The sequence below is a fragment of the Haliotis cracherodii genome, unplaced genomic scaffold, assembly GCF_022045235.1.
Source record: "Haliotis cracherodii isolate W230 unplaced genomic scaffold, xgHalCrac1.p SCAF_12, whole genome shotgun sequence".
Classification (NCBI taxonomy): domain Eukaryota; kingdom Metazoa; phylum Mollusca; class Gastropoda; order Lepetellida; family Haliotidae; genus Haliotis; species Haliotis cracherodii.
Genome location: NW_027266267.1, coordinates 25,532,980 through 25,551,432, shown reverse-complemented (window position 1 = coordinate 25,551,432; position 18,453 = coordinate 25,532,980). Strand labels below are relative to the sequence as shown.

Below are 18,453 nucleotides of genomic sequence, written 5' to 3'. Positions count from 1 at the left end.
ACGAGACTGTCAGGTGCCAGTCCGTGTCAACAAAATTGTTTACTGACAGGGCTGAGAATAATATTTAGTTAGTTCAAATAGGAGAATTAGCCAGAGATTTTCCTCCGGCCAGGACCTGTTAAACAAAGCAATTTTATCACAACGATAATCAAATTCGTAAATGCTGTGGTTACATAGTGTGGGTGTTATGACAATCGTAGCCCTAATCTGATCATAACTTCCACACTGAAAGATAAATGAATGACAGTCTTAGCACGAAGATTGCTTTGTAGAATGGATCTCAGGTCTGGTGTCTTGTCTCGGAAAGCTATCTTGGTGCTATGACTTGTCAAAAGTTTATGTTCAAGTATAGGAGTTAAGATCATCTTAGTGCTAAGATTGCTTTGAGGCATAAGCCCTTTTCACAAAGTGATCTGAGATCTGAGACTGTCACAAGTTTATGTTCAAGAATAGGAGTTAAGATCATCTTAGTGCTAAGACCAGGAGACACTGACGATTGTTTTTGATCATCCAAAACTGCTTCCACAAGAGATATTGCTTGGGTGAGATCAAGCAATATCAACTTGGAGATATTACTACATTGAAAATAAATCTCAATACTTTGCAGGCCATGATATCTCAATAAAAGACATCACTAATCTCTCTGCAACTGAAACTGGTTAGCTGTACTTTGAACACTGAAGACACCGCTCGTTACTGATTACGAACTGAAAAGTCGGTTGAAGGAGTTTGGGTGATAAATAGAATACCTTGTCTTTTGATATCAAATATATCAACACTCGAATTTTAAACTTTCGTTAACTCAGGTTGATATGTTTCAATTCAAAATACACTCGGTAGAGATTCTCTACATTGTTTGTCTCCCTTGGCAACAGTCTGTAGTCTTCTGTGACACACAGCCCAGGGATTTCTAGGATGTATGAAAATGACATATACACAGTTTATGAACACACAGTGATTAAATTCTAACATAAACAATCATAGCACATGGTTATATAAAGAAGACATCGTTTCAAAACAATATTTTTTCACATTGCAAAAATCAGTTTGATCCCTCCAGCACATGACACTGTGCATCATGACAAAATATTATATAAATTGATCATAAAACCATTTCAACTTTCTTAATATATATTTTTGCAATGTCATTATTGAAAATAACATTGTTACCCAAAAATGAAAATATTTAAAAAGATATTCAATATCTGAAATTTCAGAACCATTTCAAACATTAAGGAGATCTTACCATTTACTAGACATTTTTATGAATAATTTCTTATATTGAGTACATAAGACTTTATTTTTAATAATTTGGTTTATGGATTTTTGGTCTCAAAACCTTCGGTCGGAGGTCGAAATGAAAGCAAAAAGTTCCATTAGTCCTTTCAATGTTTAATATTAATTTTCATATAATTATAGGTTTGGTAGAATGATATTTCTTTCTAAGATTATCTATTCTTCAATTTGACATAAAACTGATCAAGTGATTCTACAAGAAACAAAGATAGGAATAGTATTCATCGTGGCTATACCTTATGTTTTTAAGCATACATTTACGGGTCATTGAGCGAAGAATGTATAGAGATCAGTTTTAATGTTGAAACTATCGATACAAACTTATGAAGATTACCATGGTTACGATGGGGAATGAGAGGGCAGAAACTTCAATTCTAGACATCTAATGGATCGGCCAAGTTTATATTTAACATTAAGTTGATTAAATGCAGCTCTAGATAGGATTTTTTTAAATCTATTCACATAGAGAAGAATTGATTTTATTATGAATAAATATATCGATATATCATGATATTTTTGAGTCAATAAATCGATACTAAATATACAAACAATGACACCCAACTTTGAGCATGTATCACATGTCCGAGGAAGCATTTACAATTATTTTTTTTCATTTGTGTTACTATCAGACTCAGTGGTAGTAACAGGCTTTAAATGGGTTTATTCCTTTTTTCCCTCATTCCTGAATTTTTTAGTTGGTTCTCTGTAAACATATTAATAAAAAATAAAACACCTAAACAAACTTCAACAAACAACAAAAATATCATTTGATCTGCCATTTGACAAACTAAACATGCTGGTATTCAAATAATAATCTTTAATCAACTTTCAAAAGACTCAAAATCTAATTAAAAGATCTTTTGTCTGAGTCAAACATAACAAAACAAGCAAAAAATAGGTTGAAACGTAATACTTAACAACATACTATTTCCCTTAAGACTACATATCCTTAGGCTGGATAATGCAGAATCAATCAATTGTCTTGTAAAAACTTCTAAGATTACAGGGGCGGTCGGGTAGCCTAGTGGTTAAAGTTTCAGATCGATACATCACCTACCGATACTCTCATCGCTATACACTGAATCATGACACTCCTACCAATAAGCAGCAGATTTTTCATTTTATGCTTAAAGGAATTTCAACATAGTTTCATGCTAAACAATATATTCTATTCCAATCGTATGCTTAGGATGGTTTTTAGTTCTGGTACTCCAAAGCAGCAAGCCGATCCAGGTCTATCATTGGTCAGGTGTCTCTGAGAAGTCACACGACCGACGACGAGAGACAGAGATCGGCCAAGGTGTCAAGGCCAACTGAGTTCACTGTACTGTTCAAGGTCGTGGGATTTGGGTGGGAGGCTACAGGCATAGCTTGGGGCACCACGGAGCTCATGCTGGTCATCGGAACATACTTATCACACGCGTTGGCGTAATATTCATGCAAATGGTTAAGTGGCATCGGCGGTAACGGCAATGGTGGAGGTGGGTGTGAGTACTGGGCACTCATCTCCACGTCAGCGTTGGTGTAGGAGCTGATCAGTGCCGTCGTAGCTGCTGCCTCAGCAGACATGACATCACTGTGTTTCTTCATGTGCGCTTTCAGAGAATTCGAATGTCTGTACTTCTGCCCACAGATCTGACATGAGTATGGAAATGCGTTTTCGTGAATTCGTCTGTGGCGCTTCAAATTTCGGTGATCGCTGAAGCGGGTTCCACAGTCCGTGCACATGAACGGCCGCTCTCCATAGTGGATGCTCCGCCGATGGGATTTCATACTCTGGTAATGATTAAACGCCTGGCCGCAGACGTCACAAAGGTATTCCTGGAGATGGTAGCAAGTTCGGTGGTGACTGAGCAGCCCGGCTTGTTGTGAAAATGTCTTGCCGCATTTATCACACACATAGTCCCGTTGTTCGCTATGAATCTGCTTGTGGCGTCTCAGGAAGTCGTACTTGTACGTGCGATAGTTGCACCCCTCCTCCTCGCACTCAAACGGGCTGTTGTTGTTGTGGACCTCTAGACAATGGTTACGTAGCTCACGTTCCGTCTTAGTTACGATGTTACAGGACCTGCACTTCAGGTGGAAGGCGTTTGAGTGAACTGTCCGCATGTGTCGCGTGAGGTTTGACTTGCGGATGTAGGCCACGCCACACTGGGTGCATCGGAAGGCGTTGTGTTCCGAGCTGGTTTCTATGTGGTTCTGGAGGTCGTCCGACGTTTCAAACGTTGAAGTGCATCCTGGACATTTAAGCTTCCCCGCCTTGTCTCGCTTGGTATGTTTCGGCTTGATCTTCTGTTTACGACGCCCCATTAGCCATTTTATGACCGCAGTGTTCTTCTTGTGGGGCCACATTCGACGGCGGCTTTCGTACGACTTCTTTTCTTCCTCATCTGAAATCAAAAGGGTTGAAATATTTCTACATTGACTATATTTAAACATACTGAATATATCTAAAACTTTGTTCCACAAAGTGATCTTTAGAAAAGGAGATTGTAAGCCCCACACTTCAATTATAACAGCTGTAGCACTAAGATCACTTTGTGGAATGAGACCCAGAGACAAGCACACCGGGGTAGTTAGGCTCTATCCTGCCCTGGAATCCCCACATGGAGACAAGCACACCGGGGTAGTGAGGCTCTATCCTGCCCTGGAATCCCCACATGAAGACAAGCACAACGGGGTAGTGGAGAATTATTCTGCCCTGGAATCCCCGAATGGAGACAAGCACACTGGGATAGTGAGGCTCTATCCTGCCCTGGAATCCCTACATGGAGACAAGCACACTGGGGTAGTGGAGAATTATCATGCCCTGGAATCCACACATGGAGACAAGCACACTGGGGTTGTGGAGAATTATTATGCCTTGGAATCCCCACAGAGAGACAAGCACACTGGGGTAGTGGAGAATTATTATGCCCTGGAATCCCTACGTGGAGACAAGCACACTGGGGTAGTGGAGAATTATCATGCCCTGGAATCCCTACGTGGAGACAAGCACACTGAGGTTGTGGAGAAATATCATGCCCTGGAATTGCAACACGGAGACAAGCACACTGGCGTTGTGGAGAATTATTATGCCCTGGAATCCCTACGTGGAGACAAGCACACTGGGGTAGTGGAGAATTATTATGCCCTGGAATCCCCACAGAGACACAAGCACACTGGGGTAGAGGAGAATTATCATGCCCTGGAATCCACACAGAGAGACAAGCACACTGGGGTAGAGAGGAATTATCATGCCCTGGAATCCTCACATGGAGACAAGCACACTGGGGTAGTGGAGAATTATCATGCCCTGGAATCCCCACAGAGAGACAAGCACACTGGGGTAGAGGAGAATTATCATGCCCTGGAATCCACACAGAGAGACAAGCACACTGGGGTAGAGGAGAATTATCATGCCCTGGAATCCCCACAGAGAGACAAGCACACTGGGGTAGAGGAGAATTATCATGCCCTGGAATCCCCACAGAGAGACAAGCACACCGAGGTAGTGGAGAATTATCATGCCCTGGAATCCCCACAGAGAGACAAGCACACTGGGGTAGAGGAGAATTATCATGCCCTGGAATCCCCACATGGAGACAAGCACACTGGGGTAGAGGAGAATTATCATGCCCTGGAATCCCCACAGAGAGACAAGCACACTGGGGTAGTGGAGAATTATCATGCCCTGGAATCCCCACAGAGAGACAAGCACACCGAGGTAGTGGAGAATTATCATGCCCTGGAATCCCCACAGAGAGACAAGCACACTGGGGTAGTGGAGAATTATCATGCCCTGGAATCCCCACAGAGAGACAAGCACACTGGGGTAGAGGAGAATTATCATGCCCTGGAATCCCCACAGAGAGACAAGCAAACTGGGGTAGAGGAGAATTATCATGCCCTGGAATCCCCACAGAGAGACAAGCACACTGGGGTAGAGGAGAATTATCATGCCCTGGAATCCCCACAGAGAGACAAGCACACCGAGGTAGTGGAGAATTATCATGCCCTGGAATCCCCACAGAGAGACAAGCACACTGGGGTAGAGGAGAATTACCATGCCCTGGAATCCCCACATGGAGACAAGCACACTGGGGTAGAGGAGAATTATCATGCCCTGGAATCCCCACAGAGAGACAAGCACACCGGGGTAGAGGAGAATTATCCTGCCCTTGAATCCACACATGGAGACAAGCACACGGAGATAGTGGAGAACTATTCTGCCCTGGAATCCCCAGAATGTTAAAAGCACCGTACCAATGCCCATACATAACAAATTTGATTTCCTCGGGAAATACTAGCCATAGTTCCTGGTCGGTCGTAGGTTATTATCAATGATATCCTACCTGGTATGTATTCCTCCTCATCCTCCACATCCTCCTCGTCCTCTATATTCACCTCCTCGTCTTCATCGTCCGCTGGTTGCAGCATCACCTTCTCCTCACTCACCTCCGTCTTCACTGCACCATCACCGCCAACAACCTCACCATCAGATCGAGGCTCGGACGGAACTGGAGCGATTTTGATCTTCGGCGGGCGGCCCCTCTTGGCATATTTCTTTTTGTATCTGCGCCTCGGTCGTCCGCGGCGTTTAATGGGTGGGTTGACAAACTCCTGCTCGTCTTCGGACATCTGCGTGGACTTGTCCCGACTGTATTCAGCATTGTACCCCTCCATGCCATATTTTTTTATAGTCACCTGACGAGATGGATATAAAACATGAATTAGTTGAGCAAAATATTGAGTCGTTGTGATGACATGATTCAGCAGCTTCTCAGCAGTTGCGATGTTGTTGTTTTTTGCATGTGCAATTTTATTAAAATTGTTTTTGCATGTGCAATCTTTTTTCTTTTTGGGGGCATGTGCAATCTTATTGATTTTTCTTTGTTTTTGGGCATGTGCAGTCTCATATTTCATAGAGTGCTGTATTCAATTCTTCACTTGTGGTACAGTACTGTATCTAATTATTTTCATTTCTCTGGGACCCCTCTTTAACCTGGAACAATAACAGACGTTGACCCCAAAACAAATACCGTATTCGACGTAATAAGTGCCCCGCTCTAATAAGAACCACGTCAATATTTGCTAATATATTGGCTAGTGAACAATCCCAATTAGCACCCCTTCCAATTAATCAATGTACACAAGACTTATTTATTCGTGTATAATATGTGTGTTATATGCATTCTTAATTATGGGAAATTAAATTCTGGAAAAATATATCTGCCATATATAAACATTTCAGGCTGTCAGCATAAACCACAAAATTTACGATCTTTCAACTCTGTTGTTTTTAACCAAAATGATATTCTAATAAGAGCCCCCTATTTCTAATTTTGAGAGCGCCCTGGTCGCTTATTATGTCGAATACGGGAAGCCAGGTAAATCCCTGATCTGCTCTCAGTAAGACCAGCAGCTCTGGTCTCCCTGGACCCATCACCAGACTTGGTTTGTGAGCTGTAATACATGGTACACTGAAGGTTCCAGAATCATAATAATCATGATAAATCTCTGCTATAATTATGATAAGTAGAGTCAATTGTACGACTACATCATGTGTTCATGAATCACTATCAAACTGTGACGATACTAGGTGTTCGCGAAAAGGTGAACATATGCTGTGCCACCAGTGGCATCTGTCACAAACACATGCAAAGGCAAGTCAACTGTTTACTTTTAAAAACACAGAAAGTATGGTACAAGTCAAAATTGGGAATGGTATAAAACATCATGTTTGTCCCTGATGTGAAAATTTGGAAAAGTCCTCCTCAACTTTTTGAAAGAATTACCAAAGCCTTGCATATTGTAACCATAGTAACAGCAGATGACAGCCTCGTGACAATCAGAGGACACCTGAAGGTACTCCTACCTGTACACCCCCGGTAGCCAGCAAGTCAGGGTGCACGTCGCTGGCCTCCAGGCCGGACTTGTGGCACTGGGTGATGTAGTCTTCACATGCTGTGTAGATGTCCGACAGCATCAGGCGTTTGGCTGCCATGGCAACGAATGGTGCAACAGCCAGGTCAAAACATAGAATTCCTAAAAACAACACATAAGTATTTATTTGCATTATCATATTTTCGTACAAGATGTTGACAAATGAAGAAAATATATTCAGAATCTCACAATAGGAATTGATTATAATTTCAGAATTGATCATTGGTTTGAAATTATAAGGTGATCAATTAGGAGATAAACCCAGTGTGTTGTCAATGCATAAGTATCAAATGTAGATTTGATACTCATAAATTTCATTTGAAACCTAAGGCGATAGTATTCTTCAGTATGCTCATGAACCTCTGGGACAAAAAGGTCTGTAGAACAATTATAAACCTCTTTTTGTTTAACTATGTATCTGACACCATCAACAAAGTTCATTTCTGAACAAACATTCAAAAAGACTTTTTACATAAAGTCCTTGGGATTTGGGCTGGGACAAATCCAACTTTACTATCCGAGTACCCAGCCCCCTATTACCCGACCCTACCCGGGTACCCAGCCCCCTATTACCCGACCCTACCCGGGTACCCAGCCCCTTATTACCCGACCCTACCCGGGTACCCAGCCCCATAATACCCGACCCTACCCGGGTACCCGGCCCCCTATTACCCGACCCTACCCGGGTACCTGCTGTAGGTCTCAGGAGTTAGGTACAAAATGTCTGATTGGGAATTGATTTACTGGAGCCCTGGCAAAAACTATTTTGATACACATATAAAATTATCTAGAACACTGAAGTTGACTGAAAATTTAAATTTACTCAAACATATAAAAGTCAGAAGCAATGTGTGCATAGTCAGAAAGAAATGTGAACATTAGTGACTTGTAGTGTAGCCACGTAGTCTTATCGTTATTGTCATAAAACAATAAATCATGTGACTAACCCACGGGTCTGGTAGTCCTGAAGGAACCAAGGTCCTGCTCAGTACGCCCCCCCCTCCCCCCCTCTACCTTAATACCTGGGTTACCATCCCTACTTGGGACCATACACCATACGTCATTTCAAACAATCAATATTCTTTGGCTGATGTGCCAAGTTGAAGGACTCTCTGTCAACGAGGTTTCACTGTTAGGGGCATCATTAATTGGATATTTTGGTATCAATATATTGACTCAAAAGTATCACAATTTATCACAGGAGTCGATTTAATTGCTGACTCATTGACCCGTGGCCAGTTAAAATTACAAAAGGCTTGCTGAAACGTAAAGTAGATGGTCCGTCTGGCTAGTCCAAATTTCACCCCTTCTCTGTGTATGTTTGATTTTTTTAATTGGATCATCTCGGTAGAATGACAGTTGGCCGCCATTTTGTAATGTTGGGTACAACGACATCTTAATTTGCTCATAAATCTCCACAAATGGAGGCAAATGGAAGCCAAGATTTAATCTCAGAGTGCAGGAAAAAACATTTTAGGGGTGAGGAGTTCGAAAATTCTAAGAGCCCCACTACGTAGCCATGAGACCCCAGGTTCAGCCACTACGCGGCTTCCACCATTTACCTGTAGATCAGTCAGTTTGGAGAAGGGCCAGTAACTTTTAAAAGGAGCAAGCCTTACTGGCTATATACAAATTTGTTGTTAAATCTACCCCTGATATCTATTTATCGATTAAAGATAAAGTAATTACTCTGTATGTGTATTGATACCTATGTAGACCTGTAATTAATTGATTTAAAGCTAAATACATGTTTGAACAGGGCTGATCCATTAAAATGTTTAAACTGAATTTTCTGACCCATCATTCATCATAATAACCATGGCAGTCTCAGCAAATGTGGACAATTCTTTGGCAGCAGATTATTAATTAATGAATGTGCCTTGTGTTTATTTGTTTGTTTGTTGTTTAATGCCGCACTCAGCAGTATTCCAGCTATATGATGGCGGTCTGTAAATAATCAAGTCTGGACCAGGCAATCCAGTGATTGACATCATGAGCATCAATCCACGCAATTGAGATTCGACGACATGCATCAACCAAGTCAGTGAGCCTGACCACACAATCCCGTTAGTGATAGATCAAGTTGACAGGTGAGTTGACAAGTTTTGAATATACCTGTATCGGAACACTTTTTTTATACATCAAGTGAGTAAAAGATTTCTGACTATACCTGAATCGGTACACTCAGGTGATACATCAAGTTAAAAGGTGAGTTAACGAGGTTTCACAGACTCACCTGTATACATCATTTTGATGAGCGGTGTGATGGCTGCATGATCCACCTCCGGAATACAGAGAGACATGTTCTTCTTCAGGTGACACAGCACTGGACTGAAAGCTGCGAGGACACACGAATGAACCTTGAACTCTTTGTCCTTGACCTTTACAACAAGGTCACAATGTTGACCTTTCAACCACTGCTGGTGCAACTGGTGACGAAAGTTTTCTGAATGATCGTCAATGATATGTACAAACTTTGTAGCCACGTTTGAACTGGACTTTTGGGAATCGTCGCCAGATGAATCTTCCTTCTTACTCCTGTCTGAATAATTATCATCCATGTTTTCTTCAAGATTCTGAACAATTTCATTAACTCTCTCCGCGAATTTTGAGGCTGTCATTTCCTCACTAGTCTCTTGTGGGACTTGTGTCCGAGACTCGTACACAGTTCGTTGAACAGCCATGCGATCAACAGGAGCCATTACCTCCCCTCCCAAGCTAGCCACACCCGACATCCCATTCACCGACCTGACGGCCATGTTATCCACACTACGCCTCACCATGTTATCCATACTTTGATTCGACATATTATCCATGTTTTGATTTGACATGTTATCAATACTTTGATTCGACATATTCATACTTTGCCCTGATATGTTATCCATAGTCTGGTTGTTCATACTTTGGCCAGACATGTTATCCATACTCTGCCTGGACATAACACCACTTCTGCTTGCCGTAATGTCTAAACTCCTACCATTCAGTCCATGAGATGACATGCTTTCGATACTGCGAGGAACAAGGCCATTCATGCCACTGGACGCCATGTTGTTCAAGTCCCTTGTAGCAATACTCATTCCGCGGGGATCAAGACTGTCCATGCTCCTTGTTGGCAGCGTGTCATACCCTCGATTCACCATACTGTCATATCCACCTGCATTCATATCCAATCCCCTGGCAACTATGTTGTCCAGTCTACTGGCGGCCATGTTGTCCAGTCTACTGGCGGCCATGTTGTCTAATCTGGCGGCGGCCATGTTGTCAATTCTGGAGTTGCCCATGTTGTCCATACTGTTTGCAGCCATACTTGCCATCCTAACATTAACCAGACTGGGGTCTTCATTATCCAAACTTCCTGTTTCCATGGCTACCTATAGATCAATTTGGAAAACAATAATGAAACCATAATTTGAAGTTTATAGCTTGGCTGAGATCAAACATATTTCATATTTTGAGTAAAATATCAGGTTTCTCTCATCAAGTGACAGTGGGGAGTGGCGTTGCCGCAGTTAAAATATCCCATCCCCTGTTAGGAGATGAGAGAAACATGATATTTCACGAGACACATGGAATATCCTATTTAATATATACTTTTTGTGTAGTTGTATATCTGAAAATTATTTTTTGTCATTACAAATGTAAAACCTTGAAATGTAAATTGTCACTACCTAACACAGGACGTTTCACCACCCTTGTATTTGAGACTTATAAAGTAGTTTCGAGTTTGCGAAATCTTAAAACGTATAAACAAAATTAATAAAAAATATTTGAGGTTACTAAAATTCTTTATCATACATTTGGATATGATGATATACAAAATCAACTTTAAAAAAATATTCTTGAAAGCTACGAGACTGCTGTTGGAAGTAAAGGAATACACACTGGTCAAGTAACAAAAATGACGCTCTGTGAAACAAATGGTCTCGACTGAAGAGTTAAATGACAAATTTACGGTTAATAATGAAACATTATCAAGAGAATAACAAACAGCAAGAAGCGATATTAACTCAATAAATGACCACTGTCATTATTTAGCCTTGTCAGTGTGGAACTAAAGTAAAAAGAAAGTCAAAAGGTTGAGTACGGGCCAGAGACTGACGATAAAGGGAGACAATTTGAGTGAGTGAGAGATATAGTTTTACGCCGCTTTTAGCAACATTCCAGCAATATCACAGTGGGGGACACCAGAAATGGGCTTCACACATTGTACCCATGTAACTGGTTCATAATTATTGCCTCAAAGGCTACTAGTCAATGTGGACTACCATCATGGAATTTTTACTTGTCCTGAGCAAAATCATGTCACAGGCTAGTGGACCAGTGTAAATCTCTAAGGCTTGGTTGTGGATGTCTCAGCGTCTACAGGTATAGGATGTCAGGTTGTAAATACTGTGCAGTAACTGTTGTAGTGATTTTGCCGAGGTACACATGCATTGTTGGTTGTCTCTGATTCATGAGTCCTAGTAACCAGCCTGAATTTAGTGACTAAAAATATTTCCATTCTCTTTTCCAAAACATCTTAAGCTACAACATTTTTATCAGACATTTGTTTCTTGTTTAACGCCGCACTCAGCAATATTCCAGCTATATGGCTGCAGTCTGTAAATAATCAAGTCTGGACCAGACTATCCAGTGATTGACATCATGAGCATCAATCTAAGCCTGGGTTGCTTGAGACAAATTTTAACCGCAATCATTATTGTTTTTATCAGAAGTATACATAAAATGATTGTGTCTGATATTCATGTAAGGTTACATCCTGGCTGAAGACAGATAGGCCTATTTCTGTTTGATAAATACCAGATATTCTGTCCTAAAGTGGATTTGCTAGATATAAAATTCTACGCCAATGTAAATTGTATCGGCTACGCCCTACCATTTCGCAAGACAATTAATGTTAATGACATAATTTAGGCCCAATATTTATCCAAATATTGTTTTTAACAACTTAAGTTAAATTTACCACAGATAGATCGATAGCACAGATATTAAAATCGATACACGCCCACCGCTTGAGTTCCGCAAAATTATGGGACGAACTTAAAATGTCAAACTGAAATGAAATTGACATCTCAAAATATCGCGCACTGGCAATATACTGTTCACCGCGTGCAATATTGTCTCGTGCACCGTGCACGTGGGCAATGTACTCGCCTATTGTTTACAAATGACATTAACTATTGTTTACTTGACACCCAAACGCGTGGCGAGAAGTTGCACCCGCGGGTAACCCCTTATCGTTTCAGTACCGTTAACTCATTTGCGGCGGCTAGCGGGAGGCAAATTAATTTGCCGATTATTAACCAATTAGCCTGTAATATTATGCAATGTGACTGGCCAAAGACCTAGAGCGTTAGCTAAAGCAAATACAAAGAGTCACTGATGCATACTACCTTTGCAAACTATGCGGAATTAGCATGGAATTTGTGGCAATATGGCGGACCATCGTCTTCTCCGAGCTGAAAATGTAGGTTAACCCCTACCGTTGAAAGAGTTAAGTCCCTTGGCACTTCTAACTGTAAATTGGCCAGTGAGCCATGGCGATTTATCGTTATTTGTAATCAAATTATTATGCAAACTTGAAGAATGGTTATGCTAATATCCGATTTAAATGATAGTTAGATACGTTGTTCAAGTATTAAACACCAATTCATGAAACTCGTTTGTTTTACGTATTCTGTTAACCCATTATCAATTAAAGATCAATGAAAGTTGCTAAGGTACATATACTTATCGAAAATTCAGATAAAGACATTTTACGTGTAAAAGTGACACTTAATATGTTAAATACAAAATATTTATCAATATATATTGATTGGGTTGATTCAATAGAAAAATATATATAATTTTCCCCCGTTTGGTGTGCAAATTTGCATCTTTGCACAGATCTATATGACAACACATGAACGATATATTAGTATGATATCGTTTTTCGCTCTATGACAATATGAATTCAACTGGACTTCAAAAATAGCTGGTGTTAAAATTGATAGTGTGGCAACATTGATTGAAGTAGCTGTAAAATCACCACTTTAAACGCTGTTCACACGTGCAGTCATTTTATAGCCATGTGGTAATAGCTGTTCAGTTCTAAGCAGTGTTGCCAGTAAGCCTAGGACGGGTAACTAGGGTACTCGGGTCGGATGGGTACTGAGTAGGATCCGGGTACCCATGGGACTATCCGGACCCGAGTTTAGTCACGTAATTATATATATATTGTTAAATGGCAAAACTTATCTAGAACTCTATGGCTACACTATAAGCGACAAATATTCACATTTCATTCTGCCTATATATGTAAACATACCTTCTGGCTTTATATGTTTGCATAAAGATAAAACTTCAGTCAACTTCAGTGTTTGCATGACCAGATCAGTTTATACGTGTATCTAAATACATTGTGACAGGTGTACGGCCAAACGTTTCCCAATCGGTCATTTTGCAATCTCATTAAAATCAGACCTCAGTTCTTGCTACCGCTAAACAAAGATCTTAGGAAATCCCATTAGGGGTCACTTCAGAAAGACCTTTCATCCGACCAATCAGAGCATCGCTAACCAGATTATGAAAGTGACAGTCGGAATTTGATTTCTAATCATGCAACCTCGAAAACTTTAACTCCGAACGATAGGTACGGGTTTAACGACTGAATCCATACAATCTAGACCATCGATTAGCCATTCCAGAATGTTCTTTTGTTCAGGTTTCAAATGGGATGTCCTCAGATCTTTGTTTAGCGGTAGCGAGAACTAAGATCTGATTTTAATGAGATTGGTCATTTTGTACCAGTCTCTTAAGGCCTACAGCGGGCACCCGGGTAGGGTCGGATAATAGGGGGATGGGTACCCGTGTAGTAAATTTGGACTCGTCCCAGCCCTAGTTGCCAGATGGTTTTCAAGTGGGTTGTTTTAATTATGAAAACAGAAACAAGAACACATTTAGTAAAAGGTATAATAGTTTCTCGAAGCTGTGTTGATTCCCGGCGTTGAAGTCTTCTTGTCAGACGTACATCGTTCATGTATATACCTAAAGTACAGATCGGGATCGGGTGGTCAGACTCGATGACTTGGTTGATGCATGTCATCGTATCCCAATTGCGTAGATCGATGCTGAACATCCCGAGTTACCTCCCCTGAATCAACGAGATCCACCTATTACACCCCAAATGGTTATGCCTCCCCAAACTGAAAATGAGTTGTTGCGGGCAATGGAATGCTTAAAACATTAATTGTTTCTACTAACTTTCATCGTAAGGCCATACAGTCACTCTGGGGTCGGTACCAAGACTGGCAACATCAGTGACCGACCTTATGACGGGTTTTTTTTTCAAGGCGTTTAGGTGTTCATCTTTACACCACACAGTCATTCTGGAGTCGGTACCAAGACTTGCAACACCTGGGACCGACCACATGACGACTGTGAGGAATCGATTACGTTACGCTGACGCGCGCGTTTAGACTAACATTTAGTCTCTGAAATCTTATATTACACAATATCCTTCTTGACTCTAAAAATACAAAAAAAATTCCCTTTGCTGATTTCAGAGAGCTAGCTTGAGCTGGCTAGACTTGCTTTTGTATGTATTTCTAGATTATTTTTTTTCTCATAAAATAAATATATTCCACGGTCATCGTGCAGGACTAGCGGGCGTTCAGCATCCTGCATTACGCTGACGCATGTTCAGCGTCCTGCATTATGCTGACGCACGTGTTCCGCCTCCTGCATCACGCTGACGCGCGTGTTCCGCGTCCTGCATCACGCTGACGCGCGTGTTCCGCATCCTGCATCACGCTGAAGCGCGTGTTCAGCATCCTGCATCACGCTGACGCGCGTGTTCAGCATCCTGCATTACGCTGACGCGGTGTTCAGCGTCCCGCATTACGCTGACGCGCGTTTAGCATCCTGCATCACGCTGACGGGCGTGTTCAGCGTCCTGCATCACGCTGACGCGCTTGTTCAGCATCCTGCATTACGCTGACGCGTGTGTTCCGTATCCTGCATTACGCTGACGCCACAAATGTTTCTGAGTATGCTTTGTAAAGCCCTATAGAATATACGAAAAACACTGGATGACCTAGACTATCTCCAGGCTGCTAGAATGCTCCCACCGACACAAGATGCTTTCAAGCAACACGTTTTGAGACAATATGGCTACATAGTCTTTGGTTTGGTTTGTTGTTTAACGCCGCACTCAGCAATATTCCAGCTATATGACGGCGGTCTGTAAATAATCGAGTCTGGACCAGGCAATCCAGTGAATTATATCATGAGCATCGATCCGCGCAACTGGGATCGATGACATGCATCAACCAAGTCAGCGAGCCTGACCACCCGATCCCGTTAGCCGCCTCTTAAGACAAGCATAGTCACCTTTCACGGCAAGCATGGGTTGCTGAAGACCTATTCGAAGTCGAATCTTCACGGGTCGGCCACATAGTAATGTGCCAAACCCCAGTGTGGAGAATCCTGAGGGAACTAGGTGATGGTGGGCGTCTTGGACACAACATGCTCGTGTCAACCCGTGAGCACTCGTCCAAGTCAGATACATCACTCATTTGAGCTGCAGTGACAGATCATATGCTTGTCGTCTCTAGAAAGTGTCCCTGTCTCATGGCTGGACTGCCACATACAGAGCACTGCACCTGCTCTGGCTGCCAAAACTGGGCACGTGATAATGATCCTGAGGGTTAGAGTTACAGTGGCACTGACCAATGCATCTTACTGTATTGGAGACAAAAATGGATTTGTTAATGAGTTACTGACAATATTGAATCAATTGCTTCAGATTGAACTTCAAAGTCAATATGATCAGCAATTATAGTAGATAATTATCTTATATCTGACAACAACATGATAGATGAAGTTCCTGGTCGAAAATTAAATTTGGACATTTAGATTTCTCATACATTCCAAAGTGAAGACGAAATATTTTCATCTTCCTGTATTGGCGACAATCTTGGGAAGTTTAATTAATAATTTGAAAATGAAAAAAGTAAGTGGTTTTTTTCATGTTTTTAACCCATTTTGGTTTATAACTCTAATGGAACAATATTGCTTATTTATTCTATTGTATGTTTCTTATATCAGCACATTGATTTTGTGATAAAATGAGAAATCCAACATGCAAAACTGACTTGTTTAGAGATATATATTTGTTTTACTGAATGTTGACACAAAAATGTGCATTTTACTAAAAATACACGTTTGTCACCAAAAGGAAATCACAAACAGAATTTTCTAATACATAAATAACATCTTGTGGTTAGGCTTTGTTCGACTGTGGGGAGGGGTTGTCCTGAAATAATCTGCCTCTTTAGGGTTGGCCGCTCTCTAATATCACTTCACAGCAGGACAATGTATGACCTCGTGTGGCACTTGCGGTCACCGACTCCCCTGGACAACAGAACATCCAGCCAGATTCGACGTCCATCAAACACACGAGGGATGAAATGAAACGCGGTTTACATCGACTTCCAGCCAACGGATGACGTTGATCCAGCTGCGACAGGCCTTGGTCCAGATGTGGAATGCCACCCCACAATCCTTCCTCCATCTTGTGACGTCAGTGAGGCGCCGTTGACAAGTTTATGTCACTGCTAATGGTGGTCCTCCCTGACATTGCCCCCACGCCACTTTCGGCCGGAGATGAGGTTTACAGAGAACGTTTTTTCATGGACTGCAAAATATTGGTGTTGCAAAATGGTAACTTCAGGGTGTTTGTTTTGCCTCAATGCGGGTACAACCTCGTTTTTTATTTTGAGTGAGTGAGTGAGTTGGGTTTAACGCCGCTTTTAACAGTATTCCAGTTATATCGCAGGTGACAGCTTAATGTGGGAGGAAAGCCCCAAGTGATGCAGGTTTCAGATGTTTACCACTTTGGTGAAACCCACAAGCACAGGTATGGTGCTGACAAACCTAGAAACATGATCGGGGTGAACCGGGATTCGAACCCACATTCATAGGTTTCTGGCGTACCCGAGGGACACAACTCTGCACAGCGAATCGTGGCGCCTTAGACGACTGGGCCACCCGTGCCCCCTTTGTATTTTGAACTCGGGTGAATGCATAAATATGAAGAGAGGTCTATACGAAATGACTGCCACCATTGGAATATGATTGTTTAAAGGCGCACTCAGCAATATGATGGCATCCTCTTAATAATCGAGTCTGGACCAGACAATCTCGTGACTGTTATAAAAGACGAGTAAGTCGCCTGATAAGTGAGGTGAAAGGTGAATTATTGCACTTACACAGGGTCGTGCATCCACGTGCGTGCGTGTCTGGCTGTTTGTACTTGTCCGGGCTAATGCCGATTTTATAGTGATAGCCCACTGAGATATCATACTGCAGCTAAACACGAATGACCCACTCAGACAGTATACAGACTTGAGGCTTGAGCCGACTAGTCAGGATAACAAATGAATGAGTGAGTTGTGTTTAACACTGCTTTTAACAGTATTCCAATTATATCACGGTGTGTCAGCTTAATGTGGGAGGAAAGCCTGAAGTGATGACTTCGGTGAAATCCACGAGCACGGGTATGGTGCTGACAAACCTTGAAACATAATCAGGGCAAAACCGGGATTTGAACCCACAATCATAGGTTTCTGGCGTGCCCAAGGGACGCAACTCTGCACAGCGAATCGCAACGCCTTAGACGACTGGGCCACCCGTGCCACCTCAGGATAAAAAGCAGTACCATCATTTAATGTCTTTTGGTTTGATGCAGCGAAGAATCCCCGGCCTTCCGCTCTACCACAAGACCACCACTACAACGGTCCCCTATTAAGTCGTTTCCCTATTAAGTCGTTTCGTACAAGCAGACCAATTCTGACCAGGGTCCCTTGTTAATCAGCAATAAAATGACAAAACATGAAGTGATTGTACTTTATTGTTACCTATGTACATGTGACTCGCCCACAGAGTGTGGTGAATACAAATATAGATCAAGGGGACATCACACTAACACACTTTCCCACCGATACAAGTTGTTTCCTTGTCAATAATCGGTTTGCCTCACTCAAACACAAAGGTATTGTCTGTCATTTCCAATATTTTCCACCAATAAATTTGAATACAAAATTCATTTCAAATCAAAGTACAATTTATCAACCAAAAAACATTTTCGCAAATATATTGATTCAAATAATTTTAAAGCTACCAACAGCTGAGATATTTGTTAGTGTGAAATTGGAATAAGATATTTATAACCATACAAATGTGCATTTCTCC

The 18,453-nt window shown here is 41.7% G+C and overlaps 1 protein-coding gene across 1 annotated transcript; it reads right to left on the bottom strand.

Moving 5' to 3' along the window:
- Nucleotides 1–1,443: 1,443 nt before the first annotated feature.
- On the bottom strand, nucleotides 1,444–12,692 carry LOC139458292 (myoneurin-like). Its single transcript, XM_071239680.1, has 5 exons — nucleotides 12,615–12,692; nucleotides 9,458–10,592; nucleotides 7,154–7,323; nucleotides 5,631–5,982; nucleotides 1,444–3,686 (listed from the first exon to the last, which is right to left on the bottom strand). Exons 2-5 carry the CDS (start codon nucleotides 10,584–10,586, stop codon nucleotides 2,560–2,562), a joined length of 2,778 nt encoding a protein of 925 aa, XP_071095781.1. The 5' UTR covers nucleotides 10,587–10,592; nucleotides 12,615–12,692; the 3' UTR covers nucleotides 1,444–2,559.
- Nucleotides 12,693–18,453: the final 5,761 nt, after the last annotated feature.